The sequence below is a fragment of the Fusarium odoratissimum genome (genome assembly GCF_000260195.1).
Source record: "Fusarium odoratissimum NRRL 54006 unplaced genomic scaffold supercont1.3, whole genome shotgun sequence".
NCBI lineage: Eukaryota > Fungi > Ascomycota > Sordariomycetes > Hypocreales > Nectriaceae > Fusarium > Fusarium odoratissimum.
The window spans coordinates 1834236-1855103 of record NW_022158689.1 but is presented as its reverse complement, the minus strand read 5'-3'; the positions used below and the strand labels follow the sequence as shown (position 1 = coordinate 1855103).

Genomic DNA, 20868 nt, shown 5'->3' with positions numbered 1-20868 from the left:
GGACCCTCAGTTCTCAAGCCAACCCAATCTCAATCTCACGTTTCGAAGTTAATCTACCAACACCTTTGACTCCCTCCCTGCCTTTCCACCCCCACAAAGCTTGTCCGGTCTTGACAATGCCATCGACTCAATGACGATGCCTCTTGCGGTAGGGATGTACACAACTTGAAACGCCGGCGTCTGCTATTCTAGGTCATGATCGGCAGGCAATAACAGACCAGGTGCAGGGATGGTCAACCAATTGTTCCTGTCCTTCCTCTCCTGTCCATCTGCTCCTTTTGCTGCAAATTCATTTGCGTTAAAGAATCGCTGGTAGAAGGAGTAGGGGCTGCATTACGCGTCTGTGTCTCAAGTGCTCGTCCTCAATCCATCCATCTTCGCTATCATCGACAACAAGTGGCTTTGACGTTGAATTTGACATTTCTCAGTTCTCTCTCTACATTAGCTCCCTCGGCAATACCGCCTCGCCTCGTTTGACGCAGGCCAGGGTCACCTCTTGCGGCTATCTCGTAACCTGACTGCGAGATGGAGGGGAGTGGGAGACCGTCCAGCCGCCTTCGCGCTTATTGCTGAGCCCCTTTACGATCCTTGACACAGCACGACTGGTTTTCTTTTCGGCTGCTATCTACTGGCGAGTCATGTTTTATCCCAGACCTGTACATTGCCACCAGAGTATGGCATTCTCACAGATTCCCATCATGGTGGAAAGTGTTCAACTCTTTTCCCTATGTCCCTGACCACGCCGTGCAACAAATTTATGTATCTTGTGAAATTTATCTGATCAGTTGACAAGGCGGTCAAAAAAGTCACTTCATATGTCACAACATGATCGAGTTTTAATCTCAAGTGTAATTCTTGTAAAACTGCTTGCACTCTATAATCTGCACCTCTTCTCATCAACTTCATTGCCGTGCCCATATCTTGCCAACGCCCTGGTCTGTCTTTTGTCCTGTGAAGCCCCTGGCCCATTATCAACAGATCAGGCTGTGCATGGTCCGGACTGGGTATATCATGACCATAAATATGAAACTAGTAGTACAAGCCTCCCCTAAAAGCTCGTCCGTGGCTATCTCAGTAATGCCCTAGGCTCACAATGCCTTATTGTCGAGAGAATAACAGGTGCCCTAAAATAAAGGGCATGAACGATCGCTTCGAAGTATAGCTCAAGGCATCGTGTGCCCAAACATGAATAACGACAGGACCATAGCTTGGTCAACTCCATAAACGCCGCGTGGAAGGGTATCGGTAGGTCGGCCCAGCACTCCGCCCATTCCCATCCCAAAATACCAATAGTGAAATCCAGAGTTTAAGGGCCAAGGACCCCATGCACCGTAAGCGATAGACTCGAATCGTATACACCGTCGCTGTCCTCCTCCTCCCCACCCCCATGATTTCTCATCCTTTTCTGTCCCATTTCTCTATGCCGCGCTGAGCCGTGTTGTAATAATATTTTTGCGGGTGATAAAACAATGCGATTTGTCACCAACCAGTCGGTCACTTTGACTGTCGTTGTTGCGTCGCCTCTCTTCAGGTTCCAGTCTCCTTCACGTGTGTCCTGTGCTCGTCATGAATGTGTTTGATCGAAGGGTTTTAGACCGTCGTAGAACGTCTCTAGTCCGAGTGATGGTCTTCAGAGCCAGCCTCAGAGCGAGCGTCACCACGATGGACCTTTCGGTGGCGTCGAAGATTGGAAACAACTGAGAAATGTCGGCCACATCCTTCAACCTCACAAGCAAAAGCTGCATTTTGTTAGTGAGTGGAGCGTGCTCTTGGTGAAAGGGAACATACGCTTCTCGCCTGTGTGGCTGTACATATGGGTTTGCAAAGAGCTGGGTCGAGTAAATCGTTTATCGCAGACCTTGCATTTATGCTTCTTCTGTGTGCTGGATGAAACCTTGGAGCTGAACTGGCCCATCATGGACTGGGGGGCAGGCGGGATCTGGGAGCCCATCAGGCCTTGAGGTCTGGGTAAAGTCCTCGAAGACACCGACTCAATATCAGAACCCGCAGTTGAGTAATCAGAAACGGAATCACCATAGTAAGAGCTAAAGTTACCGCTGGAAGAGATAGAAGAACTAGTTGAGTGGGTAGAAGGGAATCCATAGGAATCAACAGAGGATCGATCACTTCGCGCGCCATAGATAGGTCGAGGTGTCTCCTGGCTCATGGCCAGCATGCCATGGCTGGCATCGAGAGCATCTGCAAAGCTCCTCCGTTCATCCTGGATGCTACTGCCCCTAGCGTCAGTAAGGGATAGATCTGTCCGGTCGAGGATACTTACTGCTGTGAGTATCTTCTGGCGTGGTCATCAGCCGGAGCGAGACCAAAGGGTGGGGGGCGCACAGGAGCGGGTGCGTAGCCCAGCGTGTCATAGGGGGCAGCTGATGTAGGTGCAAATTGGTGGTTGACAGGAGAAGCAGATGTAGTGTAAGTGGGATCTCCATAAGCAGCAGATGTTGTTTGCATTCTGTTAATGCTAAGAAGATCTATGTGATCTTGTTAGTAAATTTATCATTTATTGTCGATGCTAGCATCTTAAACTTACCTGCAGATGTGTTGGGGACGGGCATTGCGCCTCCGTATGAGGCCATTGAAGAAGTGCTGCTAGTGCTCGCACGACTTTGGGGTGGCTTTCCGGCCATGATGCTTGGGTTGAGGGCAGGTTGGCTACCAACAAAGAGACTGCTCCCAGCAGGAGGATGCTGTGATGGTGAAGACGAGGACCATGGGTTCGAAAATGCAGGTGGATGTGCAGGCGCTGAATAGTCGAAATTCAACGAAGGCCCAAACCGCTGCTGAGTGGTGTCGAGCGTCATGGTCATATTGGTATGTGATAATGGTGATGTGAAGTGTAGTGGTTGATGTGCAATATCAACATAGATCGGTGGGCAGATGCGTGGTAGAGGGAAAAAAAAGGTTTGTTGATCAGATGCGGGATCCTAACTAGAATAAAAGCCAAGTCGGTGATACAGATCAGAGACAGAAGATCCCGTCCAGGTTGGAGATGATATGGGGAGTTGAGTCGGGGCCAAGGTGGGATCAGCGAAGTCTTAAGTGTCTGGGTGCGAATTGACGTGCGTCAATCTGCCTCTGGAAACGGGCTGGGCTGCGGGAGAAGAGTGGAGTTCCCCCGTCTCTGAAAGAAAAAAAAAGGTGTGACGACTCTGGTCTAAGTGATCGGCAGGCCGACGTCTTTTCACAATGGCTGAAGCGACAGGGTTAGTGCGATGAGGTAGGGTCGTAGGACCAAGTAGCCAGGTCAAGCAGCAAACCAGGGGGTTGTGGGCTGCATAAGATGATGGAGACAGTCTCTAATCCACAAATCGACTTAACTTGACTTGACTTGACTTGACAGTCCACGGCACCCAGATAGTAGCGTCCGCGGTGCCAGACAGCGCAAAGATCAGCGACTTTTGAGGAGATTTGGATCAGAAATCCTGGAAGAAACCCTCAAGGTCTACCAGTGCCAGGCCAGAGATGATGTAGATTCATGAGACAGCAAGAAAAGAATACATAAACACCTGCTATGATGGCATCAATAGATTTGAAGATGGAAGACTTCAGATCATTAAAACAATTGATTATTCAAGTAGCAGTTCAAGGCCTGATCCTACCAAAAAGAACACTAAACACCGCTAACTTGTTCTTCTGTCCGGAGGGGGTGCGTCGATGGCAGAGGAGAAGGATTACGGGGTACACAAGGTGGCATAGGATGCCTATGGAGAGGGGTGTGCTCAGAGCTGAAGACTGACAGAGAACAGAGAAGTGAAGGTGGGCAAGGCTACGGACGGCAGTTTGCAAAGGGACCCCCGCTATCCAAGCAACTCACGAACGCCACTGATGTGGAGGGTCTGAGATGAATTGCAAGGCAGGGGAGCACCTTGGGTACGTATTGGACTGGGAATTGAGGTGGACGACAGGGCGGGATCATGATATGCAGGGTCCGCAAGCCAAATGGAAGCGTGCCTGTAGGTGACTTGTTGCGACGCGGGCGGCGGGTGGGAATCGAGGGTCCTTCAAGCCACTCAACGGCAGCATCGAGGGATCCGCATAGGCTTGTCTAGTGTTGTGGGAATGGATTGCAGAGAGCTTCTTGTTGAGTGGATTTTATTTGAGTGGGCGTTGTCGAGTCGTGCGCTTGGTCATGGGGAATGGCCAGGGATCCCACGTCAACAAGCAATGCCAAGGGTGGGAAGAGGAGCCCAAGACGTACCAGATACTTGACAAGAGCTAAAAGCCGCGAAAAGCTCCACGGGAGGCGTCGGCCACAAGACGCCCTCGTCGCGGAAGGGTGTTTACCCATGAGAGCCCTGACGTAAGGTACGCCAGGAAGCAACTCCAGCAAGTGTGGGTGGAACTCAGAAACGAGACAAGAAACGCTGGGAACGCGAGACGGTGAAGGAATTGAAACAGCCTTTGATGGCGACGCTAGGGGCTAGCAGAGGCATGCCATGCCATCGCATTGCCTTGACGTTGACATTGATATTGTTCATCCGCGATACCGTGGGCATGCACCGATAACTTACCGCACGGTGGAGGGTGAGAAAAGGGCATTGACATCAACGGTTTAGGATGGCCTGGCATATGATGGCAACTGACTGACGTGGTGAACCCTTGAAAGATGCCACAGGCGCTCTGACAAGGGCAGAAACAGTTCATCACTGACAAGGCCATGCAAGACCAAACAAACGACAAGACCCTGAGAACCTATGGCATTGCCGTCATCATACTGCTCCAAAAACGATGTGGGACGGCGTCACTCTCACTCTCACTGAAAAAGGGCACGGAGAGCCACCATGACCCCCCAAAAGTGGTGTTGCAGTGATGCCATGACTGCACGCCGCGAGTCGGCATTGTTTCCCTAGTACGGAGTCCAAAATGTCCCCTACAGTACTTTTCCACCTGCCCTGTTGTGCCGTCCTTCAACCCTCGTGGGGCACCACAGAGCATTGCATATATGCCCGCCTATGATCTTGGTGTAGTAGTATCCAGGAATCAGCATCAGCATCAGCATCCGATGACCGCGGATAATGAGCGCGGATAATTGTCAGACCAAGGCACTAAACAATTCCTGCCTAGGTAGGTAGATAGCCAAGGGTTGAAGAAGCCCTTTGCCCCCAACTTTGTGTAGTTGGAATCTTGCGACATTGTAATTTTTCTGGATGGGTTTTGATGTCAGTCAGTCACCCACTGCGACTACTGTAGTTCTTCGCTGGTAGAGGCCTTTCGTTAGATTGAACGCTTGAGAATGGACGTTTTGGCGCATGTGGCTTTGCCTGTGCTCAGATTTGCCCCATCGTGGTACTTCTGCTAGCTCGACGCCGCCTCCATATTGGGGAACGGCTCCTGATTATTAGAATTCCTTTTCGGGGAGATCAAACTCAGTGCCGTGTCATGTATCGTGTATCAATTAGAGTTATGTGTGGGTGATTTGCTGTGTGCCTATGTTGGCTTTTTGCTCTAGCCTCTGGATATGGACGGAAAAGTGTGCCTGGGGATCGAGAGAAAAAACAAAGGTGCTGCCCTGGTTAGCACCTTCCCTCGATTTGGTATGAAGGAACAGCCCTTCCGCGATTCAAATATACACTACCTTATTAGGTAGGCGCGTTAACTTCCCTACCCCTAGTGATCGATGCGGGGGTCTTTCTTTTCCAAAGTCATAGAGAGTCAGGGTGTTGCCTCTCTTTCTCCATCAGGTCTTCTAACATTTAATCGCTACAATCCAGCCAAAACGGACCATGCCGATGACAGATTGTTCTGCGCGAACCAACTGCCTCCCTCATCAATGCCGAGAACACAAGATGTCCGTAGTTTATCTACAGTCCACTTGCAGCCATTTCGCTTGGTGCCCTCTGCAATACGGAGTGGTATACGGAGCACACACACGACAGACCCGCCCGTTTGCTATAGCAATGATGGGAGTGGCGCCCCGCGACGCATGAAGACCCGGATACAGCCAGTCGTCGATAAGGGTGACCCTCCTCTTCGTTTGACCTGCTACGGAAATAACACCAAACTATCTTAAGCCGTGAATCTGATGTGACCAAGCATGGGAAATGCAAAAGGCCACAAGGAAGCTGCTTGGGATTGGTCAACGACGAAAACGATAGGGGGTCCCAGAGAGTGGTCGGACCAGCCGTCACAGACCGCTACGGATTAAGATTTGTTCTTGGCTGTCGACATTGCCAATGTTTCCTAGCAGGTCCTTGGCACTTTCAACAGTCTGCTCTTTCGCTCCAGCTCTCACGAGCACATCCATGGGGTCCGAGTACTGATGTTTGGGTACCCGTGAGCCTGGAAAAGCAATATCTGGTTCAAAGAAAAAGAAGAAAAAATCCCTCTATATTAAATGATTCGGAAGAAAAGGAATTCACAACTGGAAGAATATTGCCATGACTCGGACTCGATGAACAGTGGCAAGATCATTAAGTCCTTGAGTAACTCAGTGCTACGCGTTGGGCAGTAGGAACTTGCGAAAGGCAAGACCTCTGGCCTTCATACGGATTCCAGCCGAGCCTCCTACAGGCTGCCGGGATGGTAATTTTCTGACGGGAAAGACCTAATGGAACCAACTATTCCGAATTGGAAATGGGCAAGCCCAAAAGGGATGTTTGAAACATATCTTGCGCAAGGGGCCCCAGCGAGGTTTTAATTGTGATTATCTCCCAGATCTTGCGATCATCATTACCCTCCGGCATTCGAATCTGCGCCTTGTCAGCGATGCCGACGCTATCCCGACAAGCGTTGTCTTCATGGTGTCGATCCGGCTCTTTGAGCACACGAAACAGTGTCTTGAACATGGGCTTCCAGGAAGCAACTCTCGCCCCATGCACCACTTTCAAAATTACAATAATTACAATACTCACGACTGTAAAATTACAGTATTTTACGTAACCCTTCAGATACACGGTCCCTGCGCTCTTGCAATACAACGCCTGTTTTTCTTTTTGCTAGCTCGTCGTGATACCCGAGATTGACGACTTGTCGATCACTACGGGGCTGGCAGGCGAGCTGACACAGACGTCGCCCCCGTTACACACATGCTCAACTTCGATTGGGCTGCTGTGAGGTTGCACTTTGCCAAACTTCCTTGTGTTTTCTAGAAGGCTAAAGTGTCCGTGAAGACAAGCAGGTCCTGGTTTGGGTTGCAGATATCGGACTGCCCGAGCTGGTGGTCATGAGTCTGGAAAACGCTCATTGCTCGTGAAGATTTGAAGGGGCATCAAGATTGAAAATTATGGGTTTACGGTTCCATGAATGGGGCAATCAAGCCATTCAGCGCTGACTTTGTTGCAGGGGTGTGTCTCAGAATCTACCAGCATTCCCCAGCCCGCCTCAAAATATTCCCGGTCAACGACTGCAACCCCGACGGCACACCTGACTATATCTTCTTTGCTTCAGCTTTGATTCTTTATCAGTTGGATATTGTTCCATCAAATCTCATCTCGCATTCAAGATTAGCAAGTGGATTTAGTGATATTACAGCGAAAGAAGAGCCGATGGCGCTGGTTTGAGTTTGAGTTGTTTCCTGCCATCTCAAAGTAAGGTGTTTTCCTTCCCCGGACTGGATCAAACCCATGATCACAAACGTCACTGGATGTACGTTCTGACATACAACTTCCGATAAGTATCGCTATCCAGGCAACAGTTTTCAATCCATGCTCAGGGCGTGTATCAAGCACGCATTGAGGCAATGGTTCCAGGCGGCGATGCACGGGCTCGACAGTCTGCCTCGATCCCAGCTGTCTACCTACATACTAGCAATACCAGAGAACAGGATCTTACATCGTCTTGAATATTGCCCCCACGATTCATCCTTCCCAAGACAAGGGACTTATCGCAACCCACCAGTCACGTCGTACTCAGATCATAAGTGCAACTAGTCAAAGGGGATTTCACGTGAACCATGACATTGCAACGAGATTGGGACACTAGTGTTGACGTGCTATGGTGGACTCGAGGCTCATTTGAAACGGACAGGCACTAAAACATACGAAATTCGAATAACCTCGAGCGATATGTATCGACGCTTTGAGTCACCCCAGATGGTGACATGTAGATCTTACTTTGTTGGTTTCTATGAACCCGTGGCAATGGTTGACGAACGGACTGATGTTCAATCCACGTAACACGTGTTGAGCACCAGTGTAGCGGTGATCGTCAAGATGAATCTTCCTTGAACCATCCTGTTGGGAACTGACTACAGCACTGTATCGTACTGTACCAACAGCTGAGATAAAATGGACCTCTTTGAGTTGCCTGGCAGAGGAGTGATGCTCATCTTCCCCAGCATTTTGGGGAGCATCCAATCCGCTGCCAAGACCTGCCCCTGTGCTGTTCGATCTGACGCCTCAATCTTAATCTCCTTTTATCAATCCCATGGAGTCTATTCCGCAGCGTCCCGCCTTCTTACAGCGGTGGATTTACATCAATCCCAGTCCCGCGTGAGTTTAGATGAACCTGTGATGTCAATGTACCGCGACAAGGTACCACCAGCGCAGAGCCCCTCTCTTTCTGTGTGCGGACTCGGCCGGTGCGTCCGGAGCAAACTCAGGCCGGTAGCAGGACAGGCAATTAGATACAGCCGTGTCTGCACTGGTAGACTGGATGGACACGGCTGCGGGGCTAGGTAGCCGGTGCATGTTTGGCGCGCAACTAGCAGCTCGGGACGCAGCAAAGCCGGTGCCACTGAGAAGAAGCATAACAGGTGCACGAGTCAAAATAGGAGCCGCTCAGAGACGGGTGAAGGTACCTGTTCATGATGGCCTATGATGGGGGTGGAGACAATGAGCGTTTTCGGCATCCCGATAGCGGGTCTTCGCTCTTCAGACTGGTTCCTGGCGAGGAAGAGTAGGTATGGTATGGACCCAGTTGAGTTGGGTCTCAGAGCATCAAGAGCCAGGGCTTGATTCAATCATTGAGGTTTAGCTGACGCGGCAGCTCTTGTCACTTGTCGAGTCGAGTCCGCTGAGGGAGAAAGCTTTCGGGAGAGGCTCCAATTTACGGGACACAGCTAGACAACAAGAGGAGCCTCCGCTCTAGCGACCGTGCGCATTGTCGCGCCCGTTGCTCATTCGAAGACCAGATTTGAAGTTCATGGCCACTCGGATTCATGTCCGCTCTGAAGCATGATAGTACAACTGAACCTTGACTGAAACTCTGAACTCACGAGTGAGGCACTGTATGGCAAAGTGGTTCCAAGTACTCGGGCAAATTTGATCGTCACGAACCCAAGAACAACACCCGTGCACTCAGATCACGTAGACCTGTCTCATCTCATCGAAGGTTATTTGGTGTTTGGATATCCGATATCTTAGACGAGGCCCCTGGTATAATCGTCTTGATGTCTAGCGTGTTTATCGAATGGACCAACTCTGGCTCCATTGGGCAATACGCACATTTAGACTGCAACCGCAGACGCAACGTTGTTTTTGCTAGCGGCTCTATCACCCAACGTGACCCAAGGGGGTAATCGCTTGGCGCCATGATACATAACAGGGTTGTAATAGAAAGGACCTTTCAGCTGGTACCAGGCTGCCAACAAAGGGCAGGGCTGAGAAAATATTGAGATGTCCGCCGCAAACTAGGGATTGATTAAGTGATGAGGCCATCACTTACATGACATCGGACAGGCCACAGGTGTACAGCAGCCAGTCCATGTCAGCTGGGAGGAACAGGAGTGTGTAGTGTGTGGCCAAGGTTGCAGATAGGTCGAGGAGCCCTTTCAGTCCCCATCCATCAGAACCTTGTTGGGTTGGCTTGGGTGCTGTTACTGGGGTCTTCTCAGGATCTTTTGTTCTGCCAGGCTCCATTCAATTTGCCTTAGCTCCTCTAGGCTTGAGCTCACGGTACTTGGCCAACCCCTGCGCGCCTCCCGCCTTGTCTCTCCTGGTCAAGCCAAGTCAGTCTTTTGAGGTGCAGAAGTAGAAGCGCGCTACCGACTGAGTGCCGGGGGCCCACTGCTCCCCATTGTTTACCCCGGTACACCTTCCACTGACACGAGAAGCGGTCGTTTTTGCTCAACTGAATCATTTTGAGCCTTGTCTTGATAACATCCATTGGAAGTTGTACCCTCATCTCGAAGAGGCGGAATTCGGACTAGTCGCTTGGTCATGGATGTCATATCAGTCATGCCATGGCTCTGCAGCACCATTTCTTGACTCGATATTCTATCGCCCCTGCAAACGTCCCAGTGGTCAACCGATACTCACTCAGTCTACCTTACACAGCTCCGTTAACACTGTCGATATTAAATTGTGCGGCGTTTGGTAGAACAGACGAGGCGTTAATGCACCCGTAAAATCGCCGAGACATGCAAACGGAACAATTTATCTGGCTCTTTGGCTTTCCCAAAACGCCATGTTTTTCGCCAAGGCGATATGTACGACCACACGTATACCGTACGTCTGTTGTATGGGATTCTAGCAATTGCCATCATTCACTGGGCAACACAACTACCGCGGCGCTGGCGGTAGAGTAATTTGAAGTGACGGGCTCTATCTTGCATATGGCGAACGTGAACTCCACACCCTCTCGTCCACTATTGCCACCGGCAATGGTCCCTGTAACACGTTTATCTCATATTGTTCCTTTCTGAGCACCTACAGCATCGACGTCGTCCACTATTAGGCTACGCGTTGTCTTGGCTTACTGACTAGACGTTGCTGTGATTGGCTCAGGTGGTGCCCATTGGCATGGAATATCCCGTGTCGTCTCGTGTCGTTCCTCTTACATATTGAGCGCTGCTTGCTAGTCCATCATCTTGTACATATACTCAGAAGACTCAAGATAGTAGGTATGGTACTGTACCGTTGGGTGTTGCTAATGATGCCGTGGCGGCGCCGGTAAGGCCCCATTCCGTGATGCAGTTGGCTTTTCGGACTGCATCCGTCCTTGCAGCTTTCGGCCGGCGCTTGACAATGAAGGAGGGAAGGAAAGAGAAGAGTTTGCGTCATGGAGCATGCTGACTTCAGGTTGGTGTTGACCCTTGGAATCCTGCTTGGGTTGTCATTACTGGGCAGAGGCAGGGAAGAGGTGAACAACCAACCATCAAGTGAATCGCTTTGCCTACCTAACTAGAGACAAACGGAAGAGGGTTGCGGCGGGGTGATAAGGCATGTCTACAGCGTCATCGATCTGCTACTAACTTGAGACTAGGGAGCAATGCCCCTCACAACTCACAAGCCCAAGTAAGGCCTCAGCACAATCGCAGGCAAGGCTGTTTAGTTAGGTTAGGTTAACGTCAGGTAGTTGTCGTTATTGTGTGCGCCTTGTCTTTTGCTACCGCCATTATTAGTCTGCTGTAAGCATTGCATCACACACGGCGGTTCTGTGCTTCCGAGTCTCGCCCAACCACGATGTCTTCACTGAACCCGATCTGATCCACTTTGAAGGAAAACAGAGTTTCCTTGGCACTCACTCATCACAGGGTTCACAGATACGACACTCGACCTTGCTGTGGATATTTGCTATACACGAGATGGCAGTGTGAGTCTTGAGCCCTCGGAAACCCCCCCTGCTTTATGTATTTCCATGAAGAGGTATCGTGGTGCAGTAGAGTGGGACAGAGAGAGCAATACCACGTTCTGTAACTATGATGTGATGCAAGAGGTACGTATAGACATATGGCAAGAGATGCGACACTTGTGGTCTAGGGTAGCCGTAAACAAAGAACTATGGCTACAAATTTAAAATGAATGTACCATCGAGGTGTTGACAGTCCAATAATGTGAACATCTCTGATACGAGACCCTCTCAAAACTCATATGCCTATTAGCTCTAGGCCAGGAACGCCGGTCTTGAGGCACGTCACTTAAGCGGTAGCCGTATTCTAAGCAAGGAGCATCCTCGCACCGCAGTTGTGTCAAACGTGCATGGCCGCTTGTTCTATTCAGGGACAACCAAAAGACATCGTCCGCCTCACTTATTAACTACCAAATGGAACCAGCCAACATATCCTGGAGAGTTCCCTTATGCTTTACCCCAGAGTGTTCTCCATTTACCGCGACAGAGGAAGCTTGCAAGACAAGCCGGGACAAGATAAGACAAGCCCCCCCCCCCCCCGGGGCTGTTACAACACAAAGCTCCAATCGGTGTGGCCTCGGCCACTTGCTTATGAGACAGAGTCAAGGCTCGTCTTAAGAATGGGCTGACACGAGAGCGATGTCGAACCCAAATGCTATGCTACGTAGCATCGCGCATCTGTACAGTCCCGCTGAAAGAGCACAAAGAAACAGGCACAAAGGTCAGGATGTTGCAAGAAACACTACAGTTAGTGAATAGGGAGATTCACAAACTTTCCTGCTCAAGAAACAATGCCACCAGCAAGTATGAGCGAATTCGGAGATATAGCCGCAGTTCAAAGTTGTAGATTATGAACCTTGAAGAAAATGGGTATATATATATGTGTGTGTGTTGGCCTGCTCCTATTCAACCCCCAGGGAGAAGTCCGTAGAAATCTTACAGAGACATAATATCTCTTCTCCACAACAAGTCACGTATATGGAAGATGGGAACGTCCAGGAGACTATAACCACTCAAATTAAGCTACTCTAGTTCAGCTGAGTATCATATCACCATGCTCGGTGCTAGATGGCTTCTTCTAACCGCAGCGTCATCGACCAAATCATTCTCAACTAGAGCCACCAGATAACCATCCCGAGCCCTCAAATAATTCAAGTTCTCCTTCCAGCGCCCTCACAGCAACGGAATTTTGAAAGAGGAACAAAGGCACAAAACCTGAGGTCCTCGGCAGTCTAGGGGTCGGAAACTGCGCAGAAGAAGGTAATATACAGCGATAAAAGACGGCATGCCGACAAAGGCACCTATGTATGGGTGTCGACGAGAAAGAATAAACAGGTAGAAATTAACCGGTGGGTCATGACCTCATGAAGTGAAGTAAAAAAACAAGAGAAATGCGGTGAGGTACTGAGAGAACAGGCCTCGAAGACGTCGAGGTAAACTGGTTGCCGTTGGAGATGGCCCCCTCCAGAATCCAGCCGAAGTAGGGACTTGGGTTTAAGCCGAAGCTTTTTGAACGATATGGTTTCGACTTTTGGTGTCAAGAGCCCATATGCTCATGCTGGGACCTGTATTGGATCTCCATGTTCGAAAATAGCAATGGACTTCCCTGGTCCGAAAACAATCCCATACACCTTTCCAGAACGCCAAAGGTATCAGATCAGACACGTATGCAGCTTGCTAAAATGACGACATCCCCTAGAAATCGGGAATATTTTCTTTTCTTTTCTCTTTCTCATTTGCTTAGACACGTGGTGGTGCACCACCTCGCCCGTGACCAAGAGACTCGAGGAGCTCATGAGGCGGGATGTGTCGCATTCCACTGCCCCGGTCGTACATGGACGTAGGTGCAGGGACGTAGCCCTCCCGCTTCTTGCGAATGCGATCGAGAATAATGCCACAAAGGACGAGGAGGAGCATCAGACCAAGCGCGATAGCGAGTCCGATAAGAACCACAAAGCCCAGGGCCATATGCTTCTCTCAACATGGGGTTAGTACGGTTGTTTGGCCACAAGATCGGTGATAAACTTACCTTCTTTGAAGAAACTGTCACGCTGGGTAAAGATGCCAGCAATAGTGCCTGGACCATCACCCGCCTTAATTGTCATCGCATATGGTTGGTATGCTGTGCCGTTGAAGAGAGCTGCCGAGGCAACTCCAAAGTCAGTGATATCGATGGAGCCTGTCAACATCAATACCTGGTTTTTGTCCAACAAGTCGGCAGCTTCGTGATCCTCAGTCACCGAAAAGACCTGCAAGCCGCGTATGATGGTGTCTGAAGAGAGGGAAGGTCCGGCAGTATGCCACTTCTCACCATCATACTTCATTACGAAGACACTGTCATCCTTGAGCGAAGTACCAGCAACCCAAAGCTGGTCGTAATCGATTGATCCAGGCGCGATGACCGCAACAGGCCCTGGAATGTCTTCGGAACCGGGGAAATTTGACCAGGACTCTGAGTTGGCGTCCCAGCTGGCAAGGAAGCGCTGGTCAGACCCGTTACCGCGGAGATCACCGCCAACAACCAACTGGTTCTTACTCAGCCACAAGAGGCTATAAACGGTACCCTCAAGCTCGCTACCTGGACGGCTCCACTGGCCAGAGTTGACATTGTAGGTGCAGAGACCAGGGCAGTCCAATGCACCCGCAGTATCGAACGAGCCGCCAACATAAACGTCACCAGAATCTCCAGGGCGGACGGCAATAGCTGCGACGGTACTGTTGGCCCCCGATACAGAGGCGGGCTGCGAATTGAAAGATTTTGACTCCAGATCATATGAAACAAGGCCACGGATGTCTGTTCCGTCTATGGTGCCGCTGATATCACCACCTGCGAACAAGATACCATTCCGCACAGCGAGTGCGACAAATGTAGAACCATTTGAAATGTCAGAACCAAGTCCAGTGACATCGTCACCCTCAAGAAGAACAATGTTTTGTACCTTATCACCTTTTGTCGACTCGGTCGTGAAATGGCCTGCTAGGATGGTGATGTTGTAATCGTTTTCGTCGTAAAATATACCGGTCACAACGCCCGTGGTGTTTTTATTGAAGGAAGTAACATCTCGACGGCTCAGTGCAGATGAGTTTGACGACGGAGTAGCGGCACGGATCTTGAGAGGGAACTGACCAAGACCATCATCTGAGAGTGTAGCAGCGCCGTTTGTACCGAGTTGTGCGGACGACAGAGCTCCAGCGTACAGAGACCCGCCGTCCATGGGAACATCTAGGACAGCGGCTGTGAGTGAACCATCAAAAGCAGGGTAATTGCCGTCAATGTTTTGCAACCAGTTGCCTTGAGAAGCTACCCATATGGCGAAACCATCCACAGAAATGGCATCGTAGTTGTCGAAGGAGTTGCATGAAGAAAATTCTCCTGTGAAAGCGATCACAAGTTCAGGAGTGTCGGCAGTGATGTTGAGGATCAGTGGCACGGCATGCATCACAGGGCCATTGAGGCCAGCTCCTAAAGCACCCCACTTGTCTTCCTTGGTGTCGTATACTGCGACGTTATCCAGGCCGGTCACAGGCCCGCTGGCAGTGTTGGAAAAATCACCGCCGACGTAGAGCTGTGTAGCGTTGAGGTACATAGCGAAGACTTCACCATTCAAACCACCACCAGGCTCCTTCACGTCGTCATTTTCGATAATAGCGAGGATGTTGTCGTGATCCTTGGAGGTGAAGTTACCACCAACGTAGGTAGTATTACTATCCGTGACCAAAACGCCTACACCTGAGGCCCTATCAAAACTTGCGCCAAGTTTATTGATAGGGGAGTTCACAATACTGGTAGCATTGACTACTGCTTGCTCAGGATCGAAGTCGAAGAGACCGTTGAGGCCACCAGTAGAGTTGGTAAGAGTGAATTCAACCCTCTGAGCGACAATTGTAAGGGTGTTGACGTCTTGACCTGCAAGTGGGCGGAGAGTGACAGAGGGGGTGAATGAACCCGAGCTCTTCTCAATGTATCCGAAATATATCTGATCGTACTTATCAAAATCGTTTGTTTGATATAAAGTCGATGTAAAATTAGTATCCTTATCATTATCACCTGACATGACTCCGGTAATATTAACGCGGCCTCGAGTCGCACAGGTGTCATCAGCTTGACAGCCTGGGGTGTAGATGTTGACAGAGTAGTTTCCAGATTCCATGATGTTGGGAAAGAATGTAACAGATATCTTTTCTGGGTCATCGTCACCGTTGAGCTCGGCAGTCAGATACTCGGAGCTGCTCTCTAGCGAGGGAGAAACCTTCCAAGGCCCAGTGTGCGTAGCCGAAGCTGGGTTCTTAACTCCACCACATTTGGGCTCGTTGAAGTCAGTAATAGCATAGGCAAAGATGTCGCTCTGGAACAGCTCGATACTCTCCAGACCACCTCCACTGCCATACCAATCGGAAATAGCAATGCGAAACTTATTCATGCCGACGCGGTTGACAAATGTGAAATCCTGGTAATCTTCATCGTCGCGGAGTGGGCACTCGCTAGTACAGGTGACGTTGTTACCACTCTCAGGATCGACGTAGGTTAAGTTCATGATTCCGTTGATAGGATACGCAAGGAAGCGGAAGGTCTTGGTGCCACGACCCTCCTGGCGCGTGTTCCGAAGTCTGAGCTTGGTAGGCGCAAACCCAAAAGAAAAATCCGCTTCCCAGAACCCTGGCGTGTCGTCTTGCAATAGCCAAGGAGTCGAAGAAGAACCGGGGCATACGATGTCCTTGGGATCGGAGCCAGAGGATCCATTTTCGTCCGTAATGTTAGCTGTCGATAGATTGATGACCTGGCTTGAGGAGCCGTTGGGCGTACTCGAGTTTCCAAGACCTGTAAAGGTTCCGCCGAAAATTATGTGTCCGTTAGAAGCTTTTGTGATGGCCTTTACAGGGCCATTGAAGCCAGCAAACGGCAAATTTGTCCATCCATCCGTACCAACCCAGGCAATGGCATTCGTAGAGTTGGCGCCTTTGAAATTGCCACCCACATAGACCGTGTCTCGTTCCTGGTCGCAATATAGAGCGTTGACCTCGCCCTCAATTCCGTCCAAAGGGGTGATCTCGGTCGTGTTTGGGTTGAAGAGAGCAACTGCCTTTGACTGCGTCCCGTCCAGGCTCGTGAAATTACCGCCAATTACCACTCCTTGCATATCTCCGTTACTGAGCTGGAACGAGCACATGGCTCTAATCGACGCATCGGTGGATAATATCGAAGCGAACGCGCCGTTGGGCATCGGTGCCAGAAGTGACTCGCTACCGTTGGAGCTACGAGCGCTCTCTTTTTGTCCCTCGTATTCATAAAGTGAAATTCCATCATAATCTCCAACTATGCCGATCCTGCCCAGGTTAGAGAAGTCTAGATTTGGCGACGGCACAGGATTGAATGTTATGGCATGTGTGAGAGATGGCGCCAGAGCTGCTAAAACCGCCAGGCTGGGACCCAGAACGGGACCTAGGCTGTGGCTTTGGCGTGCCGATGGGCTACGCCGTTGGAAAGGTAATCGCATAACTATAAATCGTCACCTAATATCAAAATGGTGTGTCCGGCCTCTGAATCCGTATCGTGTCCCTGCTCAGGGAAGTCAAATGCCGTGGTCGTCGGAATTGAATTTATTCGTGCCTGCATCTCAGGATTAAGTGTGGGCCATATCAAGGGGCGAAGAATCGCGTTTTCAAACGGTCGAGAGCGGGAGTGATGCGAATCGAGGAGAGATATCGTCTGACTAAAAACCCGAAAATGAGAAATTAGGCTCTCTGTAGTCGTGGAGTTTGTCCGTGGTCGAGATTGTGGGAAGAAGAGTCGGTGAATGTATATAATCGAGGTGGAAAGTCGTAGTTTGAAAGATTCAAGTTGAACAACAGGCAATGCTACTGCAGCACGTATGCGGGAAATTGCTAGCGATGGCGATGCCCGTTCTCTCGACGTGCATTGGATTTCGAGGATCTAGCCACTAGCCTAATGTGGTTAGTTCACTATTTTTACTGTAATGCGGTACCTGAAGCACTTGGTTTGCATGGGTATCGGGTGGGATGACGGCAAACAACAAATCATCAACCGAAATAACAGCGTCGTAACGGATAGAGTGGTGAGAATAAAGAGCGGACAAGGGCCATATGAAAATGAATTGCATAACCAGAGCAATTCAGTATCATATGTTGTACCCAAGAAGTGTAAGAAAAGACATACCAAGCGGTTTCAAGGTGTACGACTGTGGTACGTATCGCAGCCACGGGTAGTAGAGTGCGCCACCGTACTGATTCAGGAACCAATGAACTTGAGAGGAGCAACCCAGAGTTTAATTATCGGCGAGCTTCGTCCTTGTATCAAGTGATCTCGTCACCGGTAATGATCAATTGACTTTGCAGTTTTTCGTTGAACAGTGAGTTTCTCGCAAGTCCTGTCAACTTCGGAAATGTGGGGTGACGGGATGCCTCTTTAATTGCGTGTCTCGTCAGTTCTATACGCGTCCGTGTTCTCCGGTCAGGTATTTGAGCGGCGTGTTGGGAAGAATGAGGAATCAGATATCGTGTCTCCGGGTCGACGACGGCTGGAATGCAGAGTTAGGCCACACAAGATGGTTGGGAGATGCCGGATTGCTGCAGCTTGGCGAAAAACCCGGAAGCAAGTCGAGATAAGAAAAGGAAGCGGTATTAATGAGTGCGAATACCGTAGTGTCAGTTGAAGTAATTATTGAACGGTTATGTTGATGGTAGAGTCGACTGGGCGGTGTATTAGGAATAGCACGGTGGCTGTGCTGGGAAATACAAACAATAGAAAGAAGAAGATGAAGAAACAGTGTTTAACGAGTGACAGTTTGCAAGGCAAGGCAAGGCAAAGCGATGCAAAGATAAGTATCCCCTCCTCTCACAGAAGCTCTAATGCTAAGAATTCTCGCGGAGGATGAGGTGAGAATTAGGAGAGAGGGAAGAGTTGATCCCACGTTTAGGTTCGCCTTGGCTTCCAGGGGATAAGTGGAGCGTCTGTTTCTCGCGCCGCAAGCCTGCTAGGAAACTACCACGGGCGCACATGGAATTCATAACAATGGATCTTGGAAATGTCGCAGGCGCTGATGCTGTTCAATACGAGATATTCTTGCTTCTGCAGGAGGGGCTTGCATGAAGAGTTTGCCGCTGCATTATCTGCATCATTTGCTGACCTTTGGTCTTCCATTCCTGATCTCGACTTCTGACCGTTGAAGTACTAACCCTTGTCAAGCTATGGCTTGCAAGAAGCAATGGGCTAGACTGCTTAGGTAGACAATAAAATCTAGCATTAAGAGGCGGTGCGCAGCGTTGTTGCTGCTCCATTTACTTTTTACCTCTAGTCGCGCTAAACTCAGGAGGCTGGTAACAAGGCAAGGATTCTTGGGTGTGGCACCATACCTCTCGTCAAGCATTATTCCTAGCGTATGGTGATAATGAGTGAGTGGCTCTTGAGCATGATGGGACTATTTTAAACTCATATTCCCTTCATTTTGATAGAGCTATGTAGCCTTGAACTGAAGCTTGGAAATAATCCGTCGTGGGGCTGTGGATGTTGATGAATCGATCCAGCTTTACCCACTAAGCAGCGTTATACGAGACATAATAATAGCCCAGTAGAGCAGCGTGCAAACTAGATGATGAGCTACAGATACACAATCGGAAGCAATGGCAGTTGTGTTTTCTTGCTTCTGTCTCATATGGACAACTTTCTGCAACACCACCACAAAGTAATTCATCAGCTGAAACCACTCTGGATCACACCCCTTGCTTAAAACACAACTTCGTTTTCCTTGCCTCTGGCGCCGGGTAAGTCAATGTCCGCCAACGTGTCAGACAACTATTGACTCAGAACTATTCAACGTTCCTAATGCGTTCAAGGTTTCTTTCAATGCATTGATAAGTAAATGCATGTTTCCAGGGCAATGGAAGCTAATTATATGTCCGCTGATCCTACACTCTGCTCAGTTTGACTACCCTAATCTAGTGTTCTGACAGCATGATGAGCTTTTTATATCGCCAAAAATAAACCAGACATCGACATGGTAAATTTGGCATGCCGATACCCCAACTGATTTTAAACTTTGGTTCATTCTTAATACATTGGATGCTTTTTGGGTATGTCTAAAATGCTACGCAACCCGAATCGAACCATGGTTTTAGAATTATCATAATTCATACTCGGCATCTTCAAGTGCCGGTTTTTTCTTGGTTAACGCCAGCCCATTTCGTCTTGTAAGCTCTTGGGCTCTCGAAATCCTTGGACTTGCCAGACCACATCCCCTTTCGTTTCTGCTTCGCCTTCGCCTCAGCCCTTTCGTAGATTTTTTGTCGTCCGCCAAACTCAGCCCCTTGCTTGGCTTCGTACGTCGTTGCCATGCCGGCCTTTATCATCTCGAGACCCACGTCCTTGCGAAACAGCCACCGCCGCGTATACACAGTCGCGACGATTCGATCGTACTGATCTCGCCTGTAGACATATGCGCGGACGTTGCGTTTGCTGATGTAGTTACGTAGCCAGGCGAGAGCTTCGGCCGAGAACGGTTGCGCTGGCCGTCCGAAGTGGGCACATTCTGGGGCATCAACGCCGGCAATACGAATCGAAATCTGCCAAAGCTTTGTCAGTATGGCGATAGGGTGACTTGGATCGGAAACATACTGTTCGGTCTTTCAACTCTTTGCGAGCTTCAGGAACTTTTCTCAACCAGCCCCAACCCAAAAGTCGACCGCCAGGCGTGTGGAAGAGGTGGAAGTTATCACCATCGCCGACGCTGGTAACTCGGCCAAAGATGCTTCGGTTACGAAAGAAATTCGGGCGCACATATGCTGATCCGGGTATTCGGCGGACATAATTTGCGTAGATTTGTAGAGCTGCCATGCCAGCGAGCGGGAACAGTACAACAGGCGCCCATTCTCTAGCTGCATCAACAGGTGCTGATCGAATGCGGTTTATCGAGTCGGTCCATGACACATGCTGCCGTTTTGCCTCTTCTTTAAGTTTCTGCTCCTTCTCCTTGTCGGCGTCCCGCGATCCGAACGGCCATATCATTGTCGTGGCGACCCCAGGGTCGTCTTTGCTGATGGTGTATCAAAAAGGTCGGCATGTGTCGGCGCGATCTTGCTCACGATCTAAAGGACCCTTGAAGTTCGATTACCCACCGCTAATTGGGGGGTGGTGCCTAAGCCAAGTAACGCGTCAATTAGGTGCCAATATGTGGAACTTGGCAATATATCTGTATGTAGAAGGCTCATATTCTGCCCAGCTTTTTGATCAATTGATTGTTCTTGGTTGTGGAAATCAAATTGTAGTTTTAACAGTACCATTCGCTTAACTACCAACTACCCGCGACTAACCGCCCTATCTATAGGCTCAAC

General features: G+C 49.7%; 5 protein-coding genes across 10 annotated transcripts; 2 read left to right on the top strand and 3 right to left on the bottom strand.

The window, feature by feature from the left end:
• Positions 1–820: 820 nt before the first annotated feature.
• Positions 821–4219, bottom strand: FOIG_03036 (uncharacterized protein). 2 transcript variants are annotated; one of them, XM_031200666.1, is made up of 4 exons: positions 2546–4219; positions 2282–2486; positions 1789–2231; positions 821–1739 (listed from the first exon to the last, which is right to left on the bottom strand). In XM_031200666.1, exons 1-4 carry the CDS (start codon positions 2820–2822, stop codon positions 1612–1614), a joined length of 1053 nt encoding a protein of 350 aa, XP_031070434.1. In that variant the 5' UTR covers positions 2823–4219; the 3' UTR covers positions 821–1611. The 2 variants fall into 2 exon arrangements, with proteins under 2 accessions (XP_031070434.1, XP_031070435.1); XM_031200667.1 differs by having other exon boundaries at positions 1789–2075.
• Positions 3202–3494, top strand: FOIG_03037 (uncharacterized protein; the record flags this gene model as incomplete). Its single annotated transcript, XM_031200668.1, has 2 exons — positions 3202–3218; positions 3356–3494. 2 exons carry the CDS (start codon positions 3202–3204, stop codon positions 3492–3494), a joined length of 156 nt encoding a protein of 51 aa, XP_031070436.1.
• Positions 4220–4268: 49 nt separating the features above from the next.
• On the top strand, positions 4269–6484 carry FOIG_03035 (uncharacterized protein). Its single transcript, XM_031200665.1, has one exon. The coding sequence runs from the start codon at positions 5633–5635 to the stop codon at positions 6023–6025; it is 393 nt and encodes a 130-aa protein (XP_031070433.1). The 5' UTR covers positions 4269–5632; the 3' UTR covers positions 6026–6484.
• A 5919-nt stretch (positions 6485–12403) lies between these two features.
• FOIG_03034 (uncharacterized protein) lies at positions 12404–18503 on the bottom strand. 5 transcript variants are annotated; one of them, XM_031200660.1, is made up of 3 exons: positions 17699–18503; positions 13553–17462; positions 12404–13499 (listed from the first exon to the last, which is right to left on the bottom strand). In XM_031200660.1, the coding sequence occupies exons 2-3, from the start codon at positions 17016–17018 to the stop codon at positions 13264–13266; spliced, it is 3702 nt and encodes a 1233-aa protein (XP_031070428.1). In that variant the 5' UTR covers positions 17019–17462; positions 17699–18503; the 3' UTR covers positions 12404–13263. The 5 variants fall into 5 exon arrangements, with proteins under 5 accessions (XP_031070428.1, XP_031070429.1, XP_031070430.1 ...); XM_031200661.1 differs by having other exon boundaries at positions 13553–17455; XM_031200662.1 differs by having other exon boundaries at positions 13553–17467; positions 17699–18431.
• A 1180-nt stretch (positions 18504–19683) lies between these two features.
• On the bottom strand, positions 19684–20542 carry FOIG_03033 (uncharacterized protein; the record flags this gene model as incomplete). The annotated part of the gene is made up of 2 exons (XM_031200659.1): positions 19684–20100; positions 20153–20542. 2 exons carry the CDS (start codon positions 20540–20542, stop codon positions 19684–19686), a joined length of 807 nt encoding a protein of 268 aa, XP_031070427.1.
• Between the last annotated feature and the right edge of the window lie 326 nt (positions 20543–20868).